The 19,718-nt window shown below is 42.9% G+C and overlaps 1 protein-coding gene across 3 annotated transcripts in view; it reads left to right on the forward strand.

The window, feature by feature from the left end:
* The window catches only part of Lhfpl3 (LHFPL tetraspan subfamily member 3), a 479,319-nt gene extending 460,579 nt beyond the window's left edge, over positions 1-18,740 (forward strand). For all 3 annotated transcript variants that reach the window (XM_051152123.1, XM_051152122.1, XM_051152121.1), the window contains one exon: positions 16,838-18,740. Coding sequence is in view for 1 of the 3 variants with exons in the window: in XM_051152121.1 (XP_051008078.1) it covers positions 16,838-16,866 (29 nt within the window). In the remaining 2 variants the exon portion in view is untranslated. The remainder of the gene's footprint in view (positions 1-16,837) is intronic.
* Positions 18,741-19,718: the final 978 nt, after the last annotated feature.

Raw genomic sequence — 19,718 nt, forward strand, 5'->3', positions numbered from 1 at the left:
AAAAGGAAGGTCTGGAACTTGGCAGCACATATAGGCTGCCCTGGGGTCACCCCACAGTCAGCCCCAAAACAGTGGTATATGGGGGGAGGGGGTAGATTGAAGAGGAAAACAAATGCGGGGATATAGGAGGAAGGGGGAAAAGAGGGACAGCCCTCGCAAATGTCCATCTGTCATCATCCCTTTGCCCCATACCCCCCTAACAACCATCCCCCCACACACATCAGTGCTGACACTCTGTGCGGCTGGTGTCAGCTTGCCTTGCCATCGTGTGCTCCACCAGGTAAGAGCTCAAACATCCCTATGATGTTTTGACGCTGCCGAAGTGATGGTGGCCCAAGGCCCATGCTCTTATCCGCTTCTAGGCCACTTTTCCTTCCTCCAAAGGTTCAGCAAGCATCTGGGCCCTGTGTGCCATCTAGTTTTATGTCAACTTGACCAAGATGGAGTCATTTTTGGGGAGAGAGAACCTTAACTGAGAAAATGCTCTCACCCAATTGACCTGTGGTGCATTTTCTTATTCAGTGACTGGTGCCTCCTCTGGGCACCTGATCATGGATTATAAAGAAAACAGGAGCCGGGCGCGGTGGCGCACGCCTTTAATCCCAGCACTCGGAAGGCAGAGGCAGGCGGATCGCTGTGAGTTCGAGGCCAGCCTGGACTAGACTACAAAGCGAGTCCAGGACAGCCAAGGCTACACAGAGAGACCCTGTCTCGAAAAACCAAAAAAAAAAAAAAGAAAAGAAAAGAAAAAAAAGAAAACAGGCTGATCAGGCAACTGAGAGCCAGCCAGTTAGCAGCACCCCTCCATGAATTCTGCATCAACCCCTGTTTCCAGGTTCCTGCCCTGTTTGAGTTCCTGTCCTGACTTCCTTTGATGATGGATTGTGATGTGGAAGTGTGAACAGAAATAAACTTTCCTCCCCAAGTGGTTTGAGGTCTTGTTCTGTTTTGTTTTGTTTTGTTTTGTCTTGTCTTGTTTGAGACAGGGTTCCTCTGTATAACAGAGCTCTGGCTATCTTAGAGTTGCTTTGTAGACCAGGCTGGCCTCAAACTCACAGAGATCCACCTGTCTCTGCCTTCCTGGTGCTGGGATTAAAGGTGTGCGCCACCATGCCTGGCAGCCGTGTTGTTTTATCACAGCAGTAGAATCCCTAAGACACCTCATATTACCTCTTTCTCTTCCTCCTACCCTTCAGTGGACTCTTCCAATCTCATGGTTTTTAAGTACTATCTGTACAACTGAGGACTCCCACATATGTGTCTGCAGTCCTGTCTCCCTGAATCCCAGATCTTCCTGTCTAGTGGCCTACTTTATGTCTTTTCTAGGATAGCTCACTTTCCAAAAAGTAATAGGATCAAATACTTGGTAATCAAATGATTCTTTCTAACTTTCTTTTACTCCACTCTCCTTCCTTTCCCTGCCCGCCTTCCCCACCTCTCGCCCCTTAATCAACCTCTTACAACCTACTATGGATGACTTAAACCCTTAACATGCATCTACTTTTTTTTCTTTTAAGACAGCATCTCACTGTGTAGCCCAGGATGCTCTCAAGCTCAGAGCAATTGTCTCCTGCCTCAGCCTTCCAAGAGTGAGGACATCCCAACTATGAGCCATCACACGCAGCCTAAATCAGCATCTTGAAGCTGACACCTCCACCACTTCCAGCTTGGCCCGAGCAGCAGTGTCTCTCACACAGACCACTGCACTGTTTCCACGCTGTGCTTCCTGCCTTTGCCCTTACCCCGTATGGCTTGGCCCCACACATCCCCACTATGAGCCTTTCTCATCACAGTTCTCTTCTCCAGCCCCCATTTCTTGCAGCCCAATGGTTTCCCATTGCATTTAGACTAGGTATGCACACGGCCCGAGATGCAATACTTGGTGCTGAGGGCAGGGGGATGGAGGGATGGAAAAGAAAAGCAATTCAAAGTACAGTACCTCAGCCAGATAGTCTTTGAGGATTTGTGCACCAGCACTGACACCGTTCTCTTTTCTCCTACTCCCTGGCTTCGTCCATGCCTTCCCCCTTTGCTTTTGCTGACGCCACATCTGGAATGTGCCTAACACTTGCACCTCTTATGCCCTTACCTTCCCTGATCACCTGCCCCAAAGCAAGCTGCTGTCCTCTTTCCCCAATGCATTTTTCTTCATATTACTTCCAATCACCTTATGCATTACACATATTTGTTATTCTTCTACCGATTTGAATATGAACTCCATGAGAGTTGGGACTTGCTCTCTCTGTCCACCGCTGCATGCCTAGAACAGTGCCTGACCTGTTGTGGGAACCCAGTTAATATCTGTTCAATGAATGGAGCAAAACTAAGAGATGTAAGAAACGATGGCTACTGGCTGGAAAGTTACTTGAAAGTTCTATCAGGATAGTCAACCGGCTCAGAGGTTAAGAGCACTGCCTGTTCTTCCTCCAAAGGTCCTGAGTTCAATCCCCAGCCACTGCATAGTGGCTCATAGCCATCTATAGTGAGACCTGATGCCCTCTTCTGGCATGCAGGCAGAATCCTGTATAAACAGCAAATAAATAAATCTTTTTTAAAATAGAAAAACGAAAGAAAGAACGAAGCTACTGCTTGCTCTCTATGCCTTTCATGGTGTCTTATGGTGGCTGAGGTATAAACTCCACCCTCATTTCATTCGAACCAATGGTCATTTCAGAAGTTCTGGAGCCCTTCTTTGCACATATTAGAGAGGCAAAGACTTTTTTTTTATTCCACACTGTAAGTGCTGGAAATTATGCATTCACAATTGCAGAATCACAATGTGGCTTTTACCCATTTACTGAACATAAAACAGAGCTAATGAGATTGGGCAAGAGGAAGCTTTTCTATTGCAAAATTATATTAATGGAACCTCCCAGGGTCTAAACTGCTCTCACTGAAAGTTGAGCACATTCCAGAAACCACATTAGAACTTTCTCAGCCCTCCCTGCATCTCTGAGGTCGTGACATGGAAGACTCAGGACATCCACAGGGCAGCCCCTCCCTCTCAGCACATACAGTGGATCTGGCCCACTCTGCCTGGAGACTTTCTTCCTGTGCCTCAGAGAAAAGCCACGGTGTTTTCTTTTTCCACGCCTGCTCTGCTGGCAGGCATGTCGTCACACGTTACCACAGAGATGGGCATTAACCCATTCCCACTGTCATTTGTTACACAGCACGTAGCAAGAGGCAAGATGACTTCTTCATAAGAAATAACCAAGCTGGAGGCTAAGTGGCCATCTAGCTTGTCACATTAGAGCCTTATCAGCTAGGCATGGTGACACGTGCCTGTAATCTCACTGTAATTCAGGCAGTCTGGAGACTGAGGCAAAAATATAATAAACACAGGTGCCTCTGTAATCAACCCTCAGACCCAGAATTCCAATGATTCAAACAAAAGCAGCGTTTAAAGGAAGAAGTTTCAGCAGAGAGAGATGAGTAAGTAAGATAAGGGTCTTTCACCGAATCGGGGGCCAGTCTGGCAGGCGGGATCAGCAAAGCTTGCTGGCCATAAGCTGAGGTCCAGGTTCAGTGAAAGGTCTGTCATTGAAAGGAATAAGGAATAATTATCAAAGGAATAAGATGGGGACCAATTGAGCTGGACACCTAAAGTCATCCTTTTGCCTCCAAGCACCACACACACACACACACACACACACACACACACACACACCACAAGCACCCCACAGCAAGTAGGGCTTACTGTATGCAAAGAGCTGAAAAGATAAAAATGCCTGATTTTGTCATTGAAACACATATGTCAGTAAGGAAAACACCCCTGTAGGTAATAGGCATGTCATGCTACAGTGAAGTCACAGTCGTATGTATGTATGTATGTATGTATGTATGTATGTATAATCATGTATAGACACATAGAAGACAGACATCTTAAGCTAACCTTGATAAAGTTTTTTAAACTTTCTCAAGGGATCACAGCATATTTGCAATGAGTCTAAGTCTTCCAGAAGGAAGAAGATGTTATCTTCTCTAGACTGTTTTCACTGATTATTCTGTCCAAATGTCCATATAGTGAATCAAGGGTTGGGGTTTGTTGTTGTTGTTGTTGCTGTTGCTGTTGCTGTTGTTTTTGTTGTTTTGAGAGGTTCATTTGTGTGCAGACTGTGTCTGTGTGTCTGTGTGGTGTGATATAAAAACTGGAAAGGGGCCCCTGAGATAGAGGAAAGAAAAGAGAAGCAATGGTAATACATATGATGAGAAAGCAGAGTGGGACTAACTAAAGCAATGGAGGGATCCAGTGAAGGGGACACGGGATGGCAGTGGGAGAGGAAAATCAGATGAGAACAAAGTCTAACAGCACATATGTGAGCAGATGCCAGAACGAATCCATTGTCATGCATGCTAAGCTAAATTTTAAATTTTTAAAAATGGTCAACAGAAAGTATAGGGTAAAAAGAAAGCAGTCACACAGTAGCATCACCACAAGCAGAGACACACTGAGCCTGCCAGAAGCCAGAGAGTGAGAAAAAATAGGATAAAGGAATGCAATTATTAAAATTCTCAATGGCAACCAACTCAAAGTTGAGAGAGAAAGAAGACAAGAAGAAAGTGAGAAGGAGCCTTACGTTCCTACTTGAGAGTCAACAGACACTATCTAAAGTTGACAAATGAACACTGAAGATCAACATAGTCTTAATCCGGTGAATTAACTAATGTCATAAAGATGGAAAACAGTAAGAGATCATCATACCCAGGGAAGGGTTAGGGAAGGTGTCTTAGTCAGAATTCTGTTGCTTCGAAGAGACACCACAACCATGGCAAATCCAATAAAAGAAAGCATTTAACTGGGGCCATCTTACAGTTCAGAGGTTCAGTCCATTACCATCATGGTGGGAAGCATGGTCACACAGGCAGACATGGTGCTGGAGGGGGAGCTGAGAGTTCTACATCTGGATCCACAGGCAGCAGGAAGAACTAGACTCTGGGCTCAGAGCCCACTCCCAGTGACACACTTCCTCCCACAAGACCACACCTTCTAATCCTCTCCAATAGTGCCACTCCCTGGTAACCAAGTATTCAATCCTTTGAGCCTATGGGGGCCACTCTTATTCAAACTGCCAGAGAAGGACTGTACAGTATTTAGGTTAGAAGAACTGGGTTGTAATCTGAGCTCTTCTTCTGATTATTTGGGACTGCCTACCACACGCTGGGGATACAGGTATATCCAAGATGGCCCTTGCTCTCCTGGGCTCTGACAAGGAAGCCTTGGGCCAAAGGGAAACCCACAATATGCTTCTCCAGTCAGCAGTTTGGGAGAGTTGAACCATATGTGATGTTTACCTTACATTCCCAACAGAAGGCCTGAGTGCCTGAGTGAGGCCATGATAGGGCACTCAGAGGTCTGAGGTGGGCAACTCAGAAGAGGTTGGCACAGTGAGCGAAGGCCACAAACTGGACTACCGAGGAGCACAGCGTTGCTTCCAGAGGGCTTCAAGCTGAAGCCTGGCACATCTGCACTTCAGGAAGACCTAGACTTCTGTGGGCTAACCCCTCTCAAGCTCCCTCATTTGTGCTTAACCACTGGCAGCTGGTCCATGATGGATTCTACAGCTACTGAAAGCCTTCATTCTTGGTCATGTCTCTAGTGAGGCACAGGTGGTGGGTTGCCTTCTGGACTCTGCAGTCCACTTCTCTCTGTTCTAGAGGGAAAGCATACATCATACTTAAAAGTCCTATTTCATTACAACAAATACCCACATGGGCTTTTAAGACCAAGACTATTAAATCTCTGGTAATAAAGGCATGTCAAGCTTTATGGTTCTAAACTCTCTGTCCACTAAGACTCATTCAAGACCTTAGTTCTGTGAACTGAGAAACTTTCCAGCTTCCTGGGGGAACGAGTGTGCTTTTTTATTCAGATGGAAATACATCACTTTCCCTTCTTCTCCTCCCATCCAGCCCCTACCAGTGACTCTTCCTAAAACCCCTCCCATGCCTTTCTCTCAAGATGATAGGACTTTTCCCCTGATTCTTACTGTTACATGTGTGTATGTCTGTATGTATGCGTGTATGTATGTATATGCACACATCTGCCTAAATACAACCCAGCCCCAACCAATACATCTATACCACAGCTCATGTGTCTCTGAGTATAGTTTTGTTTTTTGTTTTGGCTTTTTGTTGTTGTTTTGTTTTGGATTTGTTTTGTTTTGGTTTGGTTTTGGTTTTTCAAGACAGGATTTCTCTGTGTAGTCTTAGCTGTCCTGGACTCACTTTGTAGACCAGGCTGGTCTCGAACTCAAGCGATCTGCCTGCCTCTGCCTCCCAAGTGCTGGGATTAAAGGCGTGTGCCACCACACCCGGCTCCTGAGTATAGTTTTGAAAAGCCATATCTTAGCACAGTATTCCTGGAGCTGGGAGACTGGTTCAAAGGAAAAGGGAAGAACACCATTGGGGTTTTTATGGGTAATTCTTAGTGTGTGTGTGTGTGTGTGTGTGTGTGTGTGTGTGTGTGTGTGTGTGTGTGTATGTGTGTGTGTGTGTGTATACACATACATATTCAATTTTATAGATTGTAAATGTGCTGTTGGTTGATGGCCTTGTGAAGTTATATAACTGCATAAGTCTATAGAAGAATTTTAACTAAGAAGTTGGCTTAGGGCTGTTTTACATAGGAAGATACATTTGTATTGACTTTTTTAAAAGATTTATTTATTTATTTTATGTATATGAGTGCTCTATCTGCATGTACACCTACATGCCAGAAGAGGGCATCAGACCTCATTATAGATAGTTGTGAGCCACCATGTGGTAGCTGGGAATTGAACTCAGGACCTTTGGAAGAGCAGCCAGCGCTCTTAACTACTGAGCCATCTCTCCAGCCCCTTGTACTGATTTTTTAACTTATCATATTTTCCAGCATATAAGATGACTGGGCTTATAAGATGAGCCCCAACTTTTCTAATTAAAATATAGAGTTTGGAATATACTCACTGTATAAGACTACCCTTCTTCCAACACACACCCTGTGCAGCAGACTCAGGCATGTGTCTATTTGCAGGCAGGGCACAGACAGCCAGGCACTTTATTAAATGCAAGCAGCCAGCTAGTGCCGGGCTATACATGCCCCTTTAAGGCACATTCCACACTCAACCTGAGACTCGCAGCCCTCCAAGTCAAATGGGTGGGTTCTGATGGAGAGCCAATCCACTCGCACATTCTCTTCCTCGAGGTACAGAAGATGTGTGCAGCTTGCTCCTCCCTGTTTCATACTCCCAGCACAGAGTGGGGAAGTGGCCATGGCACCCCCTACTATATGTGTCAGACATATGAAGCAAGGTGATGCAAGCTGCAGGTAAGTATCTGACATATAAGACAACCCCCAACTTTGGCACTGATTTTTCAGGGAAGGGAGATAAAAGTCATCTTATACTCCAGAAAATATGTATTTATTTTTATGTCCTGACCACAGTTTCCTCTCCCTCCTCTCCTCCCAGTTCCTCTCTCCTACCTCCCCTCTCCCCCATGCAATGTTCCTTCCTTTCTTTTTAGAAAAAGGCAGAGCTCCCATGTATATCAACCAGCCATGGCAAATCAAGTTGCAATAAGAATAGGTGCCTCCTCTCCTATTAAGTGTGGACAAGCCAACCCAGTAGGAAGAAAGGGTCCCAAAGGAAGGCAACAGAGTCAGAGACAGTTCCTGCTCCCACTGTTAGGAGTCCTACAAGAAGAACAAACTACACAACTATAACATACATGTAGATGGCCTCATCAGTCCCACACAGGCTCCCAGGTTGGAGGTTCAGTCTCTGTAAGCCTCTTTGGGCCCAGGTTAGTTGATTCTGTGGGTTGTCTTGTGGCTCTTGACCCATTTGGATCCTACAATCCTTCCTCCCCAGGATTCCCCAAGCTCTGCCTAATATGTGGCTGGGTGAAGCCTCTCTGATGATAATTGGGCTAGGTAGGTAGCAATCTACAAGTATAGCAGAATATCATTAGGAATCCTTTCAGTGACTTTTTTTTTTTTTTTTTTTTTTTTTGGCCAGTACTGTTTGGTTCTATCCTAGGTCTCTGGGCTATCCAGCCTCTGGTTCCTTGCCTTCCAGGCAATGTCAGGAATGGGTTCCCTCTCATGGCAGGGGTCTCAAGCTGGACCAGTCATTGACTGGCCATTCCCACAGTTTCTGAGTCACGTTTACCCCAGCACATCATGTAGGCAGGACAGATTGTAGGTTGAAGATTATGATACTGGCTTGGTGTCCCAATCCCTCCACTAGAAGTCTTGCCTGGTTACAGAAGATGGCTGTTTCAGGCCCTGTTTTCCCTTTCAGGGAAAGTGACAAAAAAGCAGGCAGCAGAGTCCATGTCAGAGCCAGCCCCCACTTCCCTCATTAGGCTGTACCCCATTTTTAATTGGGATATTTGGTTTGGTGATGTTTAATTTCTTGAGTTCCATATAGATATATAGATATAGATATCTTTATATATTTTGTCTGATGTAGGGTGGGTGAAGATCTTCTCCCAGTCTATAGACTGCAATTTTGTTCTATTGAGAGTCCTTTGCCTTACGGAAGCTTTTCAGTTTCAGAGGTCCCATTTATTATTTGTTGATCTTAGTGCCTGAGCTGTAGATGTCCTGTTCAAAAACTTGTCTCCTGTGCCAGTGAGTTCAAGGCTTTTAGACACTTTCTCTTCTATCAGGTTCAGTTTATCTGGTTTTATGTTTAAGGCCTTTGATCCATTTGTCATTGGGTTTTGTGCAACGTGATATATGTGGGTCTATTTGCATTCTGCTATACACAGCCACCCATGTAGACCAGCACCGTGCTTTGAAGATGCTTCGTTTTTTTGTTTTTTTGTTTTTTTTGTTTTTTTTTTTTTCCATTGTATGGTTTTGGCTTCTTGTCAAAAATCCGGTGTACATAGGTGTGTGGGTCTTTAATTCTGTTCCATTGATCAACCTGTCTGTTTTTATGCCAATACCACATGGGTTTTCTTACTATTACCCTGTAGTACATCTTAAAATCAGGGATGAGGATACCTCCAGAAGTTCTCTTATTGTACAGAATTGTTATGAGCTATTCAGGTTTTTTTTTTTCCATATGAAGTTAGGGATTGCGTTTTCAAGGTCTGTAAAGAATTGTGTTGGAATTTTGATGGGCGTTGCATTGAATCTGTATATTTCTTTTGGTGAGATGGCCATTTCTACTGTTAATTCTACTGATCCATGAGCATGGGAGATCTTTCCATCTTCTGATATCTTCTTCAATTTATTTCTCCAGAGACTTGAAGTTCTTGTCATACAGCTCTTTGGCTTGGTTAGAGTTACAGGGAGATGTTTTATATTATTTGTAGCTATTTTAAAGGTTGTTGTTTCTCTAGTTTCTTTCACAGCCCATTAACCATTTGTATATAGGAGAGTTACTTTTTTTTTTTTTTTTTTTTTTTTTAGTTAATTTTGTATCCAGCCACTTTGCTGAAGGTGTTTATCAGGTATAAGAATTCCCTGGTAGAATTTTGGAAATTACTTATGTACATTATCATATCTTTTGTAAATAGCAACATTTTGACTTCTTTTTTTCTAATTTGTATCCCCTTGATTTCTTTTAGTTGTCTTATTGTTCTATCTGAAACTTCAAGCAATATATTGAAAAGCTATGGAGAGAGTACCTTGTCTTATCTCTGATTTTAGTGGAATTGCTTTCAGTTTTTCCTCATTTAATTTGTTGTTGGCTATAGGCTTACTGTATATTACCTTTATTATGTTTAGGTGTGTGCTTTGTATCCTTGATCTCTCCAAGACTTTTATCATGAAGATATATTGGATATTTTCAAAGGCTTTTTCAGTTCTAATGAGATAATCATGTGGTTTTTGTCTTTTAGTTTGTTTATATCGTGGGTTTCCCTGACAGATTTTCATATGTTGAACCATCCCCTCATCTCTGGGATGAAGCCTACTTGACCATGGTGGATGATGTATTTAATGTGTTCTTGGATTCAGTTTGCAAATATTTTGAGTATTTTTCCATCAGTTTTCATGAGGAAATTGGTATAAAACTCTTTCGTTGTTTAGTTTTGTGTGGTTTGGGTATCAAGGTGACGTTGGCCTCATAGAACGAGTTTGGCAATATTCCTTCTATTTCTATTTCATGGAATAATTTGAGAAGTATTGGTGTTAGCCTTTCTAAAGTCTGATAGAGGAGCTGGAGAGGTGACTCAGAAGTTAAGATCACTGGCCGCACTTCCAAAGGTCCTGAGTTCAATTCCCAGCAACCACATGGTGGCTCACAACCATCTAAAATGAGATCTGGTGCCCTCTTATGGAGGGCAGGCATACATGCAGGCAAAATGCTATGCATAATAAGTAAAATAAATCTTTAAAGTCTGGTAGAATTCTGTACTAAAACCATCTGGGCTTGTTTTTTGTTTTTGTTTGATTTTTGTTTTGTTTTGTGTGGTGTTTGTTTGTTTGTTTTGGTTAGAAGACTTTTAATGACTGCTTCTATTTCCTTAGGGGTTATAGGTCTATTTAAATTGTTCTTTTGATTTTGATTTAACCTTGGTCAATGGTATCTACTAAGGAAGTTGTCCATTTCTTTTAGATTTTCCAATTATAGGAGTGCAGGTTTTTGAGGTAAGACCTAATGATTCTTTGTATTTCTTGGTGTCTGCTGTTATGCCGTCCTTTTCATTTCTGATTTTGTTAGTTTGGATATGTTCTCTCTGCCTTTTGGTTAGTTTGGATAAGAGTTAGTCTGTCTTGATTTTCTCAAAGAACCAACTGTTGTTTTTACTGATCGTTCTCTTTGATTCTATTTTATTGCTTTCTCCCTGAATTTGATTATTTCCTGCCATCTACTCCTCTTGAATGTGTTTGCTTCCTTTTGTTCTAAAGCATTCAGGTGTGCTCCTATGTTGCTAGTGTTTGATCTCTCTAATTTCCTTATGAAGGCACTTAGTGCTGTGAACTTTCCTCTTAGCACCACTTTCATCGTGTCCCATACCTTTGGGTATGTTGTGCATTCGTTTTTCATTGAATTCTAGGAAGTCTTTAATTTACTTCTTTCTCAACCCAGGAATCATTCAGTAGTTTTATTTCTATCTCATTTCTCCAAAGGAAAAAAAGAGGAAGAAGAGCAGGAAAAGGTGGCAGCAACTGAGCACTAAATAAAACCAGCAGACACACAAGTACAGGAATATGAGAGTAGACCGTCCAGGGATATAATTTAAAACAAAATATTCTCCCAACCCAGAAATTCTCTCCATAAAGGTAATAGATGGAAAAATGTTTATTAGTAAGTAGGTTACTGTTGAGCTTTCAAGCCCTGTAATTTACAAGGGGAAGGAGAGGACCAATTCCACACACGTGCCATGGCATGCACTGCCCCACACTCTAGCAAACAAATAAATGCAATACTCTTTTAATTAAAAAACATGAGCCTAAAAAAAAAAAAACATGAGCCTTAGCGAAGAAAGATATGTCCTAGGACTGTCTCGGGAGTATACTTTTAGCCCATTTCTTCAATGCCTGTCTATTTGCACTGGGGAAAAGTTAGTGTTAAAAGCAGACAGGAAAACATCTTCCCATACAGACCCGGATGAGAGAACTCCTCACCCATGTTGCTCTCCCAGCTCAGAATATTAATGGATGTAGAGGGAATTAAAGGGATTAAAGGCCCCAAAAGCTCTGGAGCAGCAAGTCTCTTGGACCTTCTACCAATTGCAAAAGGTTTTCAGCACCAGATTGTGCAGTGTCCTGTGCATTTGACAAAAACCTTTTCGTTGTGTTGTTGCTGTTGTTGTTGTTGTTGTTGTTGCTGCTGTTGTTGAGAAAGGTTATCACTATTTAGTGTTGGCTGGTCTGGAACTAACATGTAGACCAGGCTGGCCCCAAACACAGAGATCTTCCTGCCTTTGTTTCTAGAATGCTAGGATCACAAGAGTGGGCCCCCTCCACAGGTACAGTTTGAGCGCCTGTTGTATATCCAACTCCTTATTAGGCTAGGAATTCAAAGGGGAATAGTTCATTCTGCCTAACAGAGTTAAGTCTAATGCCTCACTCCTCTGAGCATGGTATCTGGCCATCAGCATCAGCTTTGCCTGGGAGATTACAGTTATCCGAGGTCTCAGGCCTGCCCCAGGCCTACTCAGTAACACTCTGCACCATTTGCAGGATACCCAGGTGATTCTTGTGCATACTAAAGTATGAGAAGCACCGACTTCGTTGATGGAGAGTCTTCTGCTTCTCACTCCCTTCACTGGTTCAGCAAATACTTAAAGACCAGGTTGGCTTAAAGATTGGAGCATAGAAGACCTTGATGACAGATAAATAAGACTCTGCTAAAGGAAAAAAACAAAACAAAACTTGTGAGATAGTTGCTGATCATAAGGGATTAGAGCCTACCTCCCAGAGATGAGTGGAGTCATGGGTCCCTGACAAAAGTGGAAAGGGTTCCAAGTATAAAAGTGGAAGAAAATGGCAAAACATGTTTAGTCAGGGAGAAAAAAGTGGGCTGGAATTCTCCCCTTTACTCAATTTTCACAACTGTGATTCATGAGCCATTGTGCCAAAAAGCCTAGCCTCTCTCATTACTCACTCAGACAGTGCCTGCCCTGTCCTCCCACTCCTAGGTGTCCTGACTAGGGGCCTCCAGACCCTAAATGAATAGGCGAGATAGAAATGACCAGCAGAAACCAACCCCAGAAGACCTTTCAACATCAGTAAACACAGAGAAAACTCAACAAAGTGTTACTTAGGTGGTCTGGACAGTGTGGCTATTGTACATGCTCCTTTCCTGAGCAGTGACTCAAATGACAGCTTCAGAAAGGACTCCCAAAGAGGCCCTTGGCAGTGGAGCGTGGGCAACTCAGAGCCCATGACATGTTACAAGGTCAAACCTGACTGAGCAAAGATCCAAGGCAGCACTGAATAACTTATTTATTCAGCCCTGCTCTGTGCAAACCTGGGAGAATGTGACATCTTTTAAATTACCTCCCTGATGGGCAACATCCATGGTGCATGAAAAATGTTAGCAAAAAATCCTGAAAAGAGCAAAATGTTTTACAAGGCGATGATTACGGTGTAGCCATATGGAGGCTTCCAGTTCACTCTGCAAACTGCCCTGATAGCTCATACTCTTAAGAGCAGAGGAGAGATGGCCACAGGAGGAGAGAACAGCTTTGCCTTTTATTTCTCCCTTCTGCCCATGCCCTTCACAAACCTGTGTGCCTGGCTTTCAGGTGGAAACGCCCCACTGTGCATACCGTGTGAGCAAGAGCAATAGCATGCTAATCTTGCTCCTCAGGTAAAATGACTTCCGGATATTATGTGGGGAGTGTTTGTGCTCTGAGCCCCACTAGAACCAAACATTCTGGTTATTTTCATCCTGATGAGCTACAGAACTCCCACATGCCCTGCGGTTGCCATTGCATGGTGCTGTCATACACTAGGAAGAAAAAAAAATACCAGGCATAGCAGTGTCTAAGTAAATCAGAAAACCTTGTAATGAGCAGCCTGCAGGGAGAGGCAGGGCCAGGACCAGGGATGGGCAAGTAGAACACCTGATATAAAAACCAGAGAGACCAACAGACACGAGCCACCTCTCCAAATGTGATTTCTTGCACTTGAAATTTAGACACTGAACTTGCTTTGTCCCAGTCAACACCTAGCTCACTTGCTTCATGCCATAATTCCCCATTCGTTCCTCAGCTCCCCATTGGTATCCTGGGTGAGGAGACCCAGTATCCATCAAAGTCAAGGAAAGAACAGACCATTCAGGAGAAAAACCCTGAGTGATCAGTAGTGATCTTACAGTGAGGGGTCCATCAGAGATTTAACCAAGTGAAAGTCATAGGTGACCCAGGAGAGGGTAGATCCAAGACCAGTGATCTGTCCTCATCAGGACAAAACCAGTCTGTCAGACCAGGGTCCTGCCTTGGGATGTGGGCCCAAATAGTGGAGAGATGGGCAGGGCTCCTGTGAGATTGGCTACAGGTGTTCTGCTCCCACAAGAAAGCTCAGAATCTTCATACACACACACACACACACACACATACACACACACACATACACACACACACATACACACACACACACATACACACACACATACACACACACACACACACACATACACACACACACACACATACACACACACACATACACACACACACATACACACACACACACACATACACACACACACATACACACACACACACACATACACACACACACATACACACACACACACACACACACACACACAAAGACACCTGCTCTGTGAACAGCTCCCTCTCATCTAGGTATAGTACCCTCCTCTGGGAGCCCATCAAAATCTTTTCCAACTCCCGTTTCTCCCAGTCTGGTCCACTGAGGTTTGATGTCGCCCTGCCCACAGCACTAAGCACAGGAACTTCTTCCCTGATAATCTCATTTGCTTTGCTTCATCCAATGACTCTATAAGCATAAAGCCAATCTAGGCAGCTTTGAGCTAAAGAAACAAATGGTCTCTTGCTCATGGTTATTCACAAATGACTCGCAGAAAGGCATGCTTCTCCACAGTGGTTAGCATCTTTGAGACCATCAAAAAAAAAAAAATGGAGGCATCTTCTAGCCTTTCTTCTTCACACTCAAGTAGAGCTCTGAGCACTTCCGTGTCCTCTCCTCTCCTCCGTGTACCGGTTGTTTAATTAACTTTGGATTTTTTTTTGCTTGCTTTTCGGGACAGGGTCTCTCTGTGTAGCCCTAGCTGTCTTGGAACTTACTTTGTAGACCAGGCTGCCTCTGTCTGCCTCTGCCTCCCAAGTGCTGGGATTAAAGGCATATGCCACCACTGGCTGATTTAGTTTGTTTGTTGTTTATTTGGGGGTGTGTATGCTTTTTTCTTTTTGTTTGCATTTATGTCTGTACTTTACATGCATGCCTGGTGCCCATGGAGGCCAGAAGAGAGAATCCCATCCTCTGGGACTAGAGTTGCAGATGGTTGCCCACTGGCATGTACGTGCTGGGAATCAAGCTCTGGTCTTCTGGAAGAGTAGCCAGTGTTCTAAACCCCTGAGCCATCTCTCCAGCCCCAACTCTTTTAAACACCTATTTCCATATTGTCTTCCCTATATTTCCTTTTCTGCCATCCTTGGGTGGCACTTGGCACAACCCAACTGGAAAATGCAAGCATTCATCTGTGTAGACTTTAAATAGAAAGATCTTCAGAGCGATGCATTCAAACCCACCTGGTGGAACCCTGGACCCACAAACCTAACTTCCGGGCTCTGCTCAAAGTTGCACAGCAGGCCATTCAAGATTCAGGACCACCTACAACCCACCAATCCTTGTACAGTTTCCACGGTGTCTAGAGAGGCCATTCCTTTCAGTGGGGTTTCTGCTAGCATGACTCAGTCTCACAAAATCACCATAGACAAGCCGTCATTCCAGCATGAACATATTTCAGCCATACTCTATGTCCTGGGCACATTACAGTAACTGAATTGTCTTGCTGAGGCAAGTTCATTAAGATCGTAATGTGCCTGAGATGCCTGAAAGCCCTGCAGATGATAACTGGGGCTTTCAGTAGCGTTTCTAGCACTCAGAAACCAGAGGCTCATCTTGTGTTCTAAAGCACTGTGCTGTAAAACCAAGCAGCCCAGGTCTGCCACACCACAGCCCCGTTCTATAGAGGATCAGTGAGCCAATGGCTATCATGAGAAGCGATGACGTCAAGTTACAGTAGCACCAGTACAGTTTTCAATTTCATTGGCGAAAATGAAAAGTGTCACTCTCTAATCTGTCCTAAAGAACAGACATCTTTAGGTGCAAAGAGGCCCATTTTTTTTAATGTAATAATAAGAAATAAAAATCTATGGCAGCTGGGTGTGGGGAGGGGGTGGATGTCTGCAATTCCAGAACACTGGAAACTGAAGCAAAGTGGCTATGACTTTCAGACTAGCCTGGGCTATATGGTAAGACCCTTTCCCAATGACCAACATCCCAAGATGAAAGTAATCAAAATCTGCCTATACATTTGAAAAGAGTGAAATTGTGGAGAATGGAGTGTTGAGCATAGACTGTAAAAAAATATGAAAGTAGAATGGAATATTATACAGCCATTAGAGGCTTGTGCTAACTATATAGACTTTAATGTAATGTTTAAAATGTTAAACAGTGTCATCTGTGCTGTGATTCCAAGTTTATAAACTGAGTGTGCATTTGCATAAGAAATATTAAAAAACAGGGAAGGAAGCAGTTGGTATTTAAAGGTAATTGGATTTGTGAATGATTCATACATTGTTTTTTTTTTTTTTTTTTTTTTTGCATCTGTCACAATGTAATGTAGAATAAATAAAACAGGGCGGGAAAGAAAAGGAAAATGCCTGAAACATTTTCTGGGTCAGGCAGCATTGTGGTGCTTGTGCATCCTTCCCGCTCCTTTAAAGCAGCCAACAGACCCCAACCAAGATGGATATTTGCATTTTATGAAGCCCCCCCCCCTTGTTGAGAAGACTATGCTGTGTCTATAATGGGTCAGATTGCACAAAGTCTTGGGCAAGAAATATGAAGTGCATTCGAATTATTGGTTGGCATGGGAAGGGTATTTAATCTTGAGATATGGTCTCCTGCAGCCAGGGCCGCCCTCAGACTACCTATAAACCTACAGAAGACCTTGGATTTCTGACCCTCCTCCCTCCACCTCCCCAGTCCTGCGATTGACAGGCGTGTCATCATCCTGTGCATGCTACGCAAACCCTCTACAGAGTTGTAGCCCCAAGTGTGGTATTATTATCCCATGACAAAAACGTGAAAATCTTGCTGACAGAAAATGATGCATTTTTTTCTCTCCCCCCAACCCTTTCTCTCTCTCTCTCTTCCCTCTCCTCTCTACAGTTCTGTTAAGCCAATATTCTCTAGAATGAGCACAAAACAAGTCAAATAACAGCTAAACAAACAGCTTTGTACATCAGCATCAAGAAGGAAGACGCTTGGGAGAGATCAGAGTCCAGAGACGAATATGCACAAAAGTGAACCATCCACTCTTCAAAGCAACTTCGACTGTAGATCTGCAGAGATTGAAAGATTCTTCTGGGAGGCGCTATGGTTGCGGATTAAACACCAGCTCATTGGAAACTGTCATTAAATAAGATCAGATAACATTCATGAAAACCATATTCAGGAAATAGTTTAAGAGAGACGAATATAAACGTGCTAGGATTAACGTGTAAAATATATATGTACTGAGGTTTATAAGCTGTCCTTTTTAAATCAAACTGAAAACAAAAATAAAAGCTTTAATCTTTCAATACTATTAAATGAAATAAAAGGGCAGTTAGCTCTAGATTATTCCTGTCTCGGTAGCCAAGAGGCCTATCACTTGTCATTTGTCAAAGAATGCCTCCGATCTTTGGTTCCTCGTCAGGAATGCCCACTCATCTCACTGTGCAATTAGTCGCAAACACTTGCCTATTACAAGAGTTAGCCCTCCAAACTTCTTACCAAGTGTGTGTTCAGTTTAATCTGTCCGTACGAGTTCTCACCACAGGAATGTTCCTGACATGTGCTGTGACTCCATCAAACTGGGACTCACAGGAAGTACATCATTACATCACAGGTCCCCAAGCAACATAGATCTCCCTGTCAGTGCTGGAACAGCACCAAGGAACACTGAACAATACAGAAAGTTTATTTTCACTTGGATGCTCTCTCATGTAATATATAGGCTGCTATCAAATAAACACTTTTTCTAATCCTCCCTAGTATATGAATAGGAATTTAATACACTTTATAAATAGATATCTAAAATATGAGTTTTCTATTTCTTCATTCTATATGTCATTAGAAATCCATATTCTTTATTTCCTTTACTGACATATACTCATTTTTGTTTTGCTAAAAGAAATTGTTCCATTAAATCTACTTCTAAATGATCGTAAGTGGTACTAACAAAATAAATAAAATCTTAATAGCCTTAGAAGTAAATAACTATATACTTATACATGTCAAAAAAAAACTTGCTAGGAATAAGTTACCTTCTGTTTATTAATGTTGATTTGGAAAATTCTCATCATTTTTTTTTTCTTTTGGAAAACTACCCAAGCTGTCTTCAAGGATCTTTTCCTCCCAGGACCCCCCAACTGTTGCCCTCATGTCCTGCCTAAGTCCAACAACAGAGAACTATTTGATCTTGAAGTAGGCCATTGTCTGAGGATAAACACAAGCCAAAGTGCCCATGAGGGGAGCTCAGCGGAAGCCAGCCCGTGTTCTGTGCCTGAGCACACATCTAGATGCCTTCACTCCAGGCTCAGAGCAAAGTTAAAGTAGCATCTGTCACTAGGGCATCGGGCGGAGGTGACACAGGAATCAGGGTTGCCCGCTCTTCTGCTCCCATAAGACCGCACTCATAATTCCAGCCATGTCTCCACCCCGAATCAAATGTTCCAAGTGGCTAAAAGTATATTACAGATACACTCAAGTGCTCAAGCAAGTAAAACTCAGTTCACAGAGGTGTGGCTTCCCCAACTTAAAGGAACGCTTGGTCTCTCTCTATACCTATAGCATTAGTCATTCTGGGAGCTATTTGTCGCTTGAAGCAGTAGTTGCCCTGATGCATTCAGAATACCCTAGTCACTAAATTTAATTACACACAACTTTTTAAAAATCCACCTTTTATTTAAGGGGAGGCATCTCTATTTCTACACTAAAGCAGAAGTTGTTAGTTTCCTTCAATCCATGTAAAGTGTGATTCTGTCTGGGGTTCTACATCATCATTAGCAGTAATGTTTTAAAAAAATAAAATAAAAAGTGCTTCCTCTCCACATGCAAATGTTCTTAAGAAGTTTTTGCCATAAAACCTAAGTGTAATTTAGCATACCACAGTGCTATGAAGATGGGTCATGGATGATACACCATTTGTACATAGATAACACACATGTAAGCCACTAAATGTTAAGTATAAAAAGTATGTTTTTACCTTCAAAAGAGTCCCTTTCTCATTCTGTTCTATTATGTCCAAAAGTTGTGTGTAATTTTTTTAAGGTCCAGGAAATGTAAAGAAATTTGTTGGAATATCTGAATTTCTGTAAAAAAAATTAAAATTAAAAATAAGATTTTGTTACTTATAAAAATAATTGATGGTATGGTACACGTTTGTTTTCCATCTTTGCCCAGTGGCCCAGTGTATTATTATTTCTCTCATTGCAACAGCAAGTTAATGGAAGAAAGCTTTATTTGGGCTCACAGTTTAAGAAGGACACAGTCAGCCACGGAACGTTAAGTAATGGCAGTAGGACAAGAAGCTGCTGGTCACATTGTATCCATAGTCAGGAAGCAAGAGCAGAAAGGAAGTGGAGCCACAATACAGAACCTCATGTCCTGTCCTCATGACTCACTCCCACTCTCTCTAGCAAATCTCCGCCCGCTGCAGGTTCCACAAACTCCCCAATTGTGGCAACAGCTGTTTGAACGCACGCACAAGCTTACAAGGGACATTTCAATGCAAACCACCACCCCAGTATGAATCAATGGTTTGATTGAGATAACTCTCTTCAGGAACTCTCCTTGCATTTCATGATGTCCCAAAACCAAACATTGATGAGATATGCAGGACCCTCACGTACAGGACACAATCATCATCGTCTCCATGCCTCCCTCTTCTACCTCCACTGAGTCTAGTAAAGTTGTCCACTAAATAAATAGCTTAGCTGCTCAAATAACACTTGACCTGAACCATCTAATTACTCAGTCTCTACTCTGAAACTGGAGACAGCCGCTT

Source organism: Acomys russatus, chromosome 10 (genome assembly GCF_903995435.1).
Source record: "Acomys russatus chromosome 10, mAcoRus1.1, whole genome shotgun sequence".
NCBI classification, from domain to species: domain Eukaryota; kingdom Metazoa; phylum Chordata; class Mammalia; order Rodentia; family Muridae; genus Acomys; species Acomys russatus.